General features: G+C 36.3%; 1 protein-coding gene across 1 annotated transcript; it reads left to right on the top strand.

Annotated features, from left to right (window-relative positions):
- Positions 1-207: 207 nt before the first annotated feature.
- Positions 208-624, top strand: LOC107682611 (nudC domain-containing protein 3-like; the record flags this gene model as incomplete). Its single annotated transcript, XM_016478797.1, has 2 exons — positions 208-340; positions 481-624. Coding segments are annotated over 2 exons (277 nt in total), but the record flags the coding sequence as incomplete, so codon positions are not given.
- Positions 625-945: the final 321 nt, after the last annotated feature.

Raw genomic sequence — 945 nt, 5'->3', positions numbered from 1 at the left:
ACAGGAATAAATGACATTTTAAATAGAAAACAGTTATTTTAAATTGTAATCATTTTTCACGATATTTCTGTTTTATTGTATTTCTAATTAAATAAATGCAGCCTTTGTGAGCATATTTCAAAAACATTAAAAAAAAAAAAATCTTACTGACCTCAAAAGTTTGTGCATTGTTTTGACCTATTAACAAGTTCTACTTCACATTTTCAGTGGACAAGAACATTTTCAGTCGAATGCAGACAGTTACAATGGTGCCGTTAGAGAAAATTACACCTGGTCGCAGGATTACACGGATGTGGAAGTTCGAGTGCATGTGCAGCCTAACATCGTTAAAGGCCGACAGGTGTGTATCCTGCTGCCATCTGATTTTATCAGTGTTACTGTCTGGCAGAATCCTCATTTCCATCTTTTTATCTTGCTGTCTAGTGTTACCGCAAAGCTAGTTTGATCACAGTCTGCTATCTGTTCCATCTTTGTGTGCAGGTGTCTGTGGATCTGCAGCCGGGGAAGGTCCGTGTGGCCGTGAACGAGGGAGGATCACAGAGAGTCCTGATGGAGGGCGAATTCACACACAAAATTAACACTGAAAGTTCCCTATGGAGCCTGGAGCCCAGCCGATGCGTTCTGGTACACATTATTTTTGGATGGTGGATCTGAAATGGTGATAGACTGATGCATCAGCCAATTTTTAGACATTTTGAGACTGCATACATTTCATTGACAGTTTCGGAAATCACTGACAGTCTTGTCAGTTGAAGTTTTTCTTCTAATATTTATATTTTATTTTATTTAAATTTTTATTTCAATTAATACAAATGTTTTTTAAAAAGTAGTTCTAGTTACAGGGTTTTGACTCGATTTGTAGTACAATTACAGGATCAAAACATCCTTAAATCAAGATATGAGTTTATTTGCAAAAACGGATAACTCCGTTTTTAACAATTTTCA

This window comes from Sinocyclocheilus anshuiensis, unplaced genomic scaffold, assembly GCF_001515605.1.
Source record: "Sinocyclocheilus anshuiensis isolate Anshui unplaced genomic scaffold, SAMN03320099.WGS_v1.1 C32403318, whole genome shotgun sequence".
Classification (NCBI taxonomy): domain Eukaryota; kingdom Metazoa; phylum Chordata; class Actinopteri; order Cypriniformes; family Cyprinidae; genus Sinocyclocheilus; species Sinocyclocheilus anshuiensis.
Note: the sequence above shows the minus strand (reverse complement) of the source record. Positions and strands in the feature narration are given on the sequence as shown.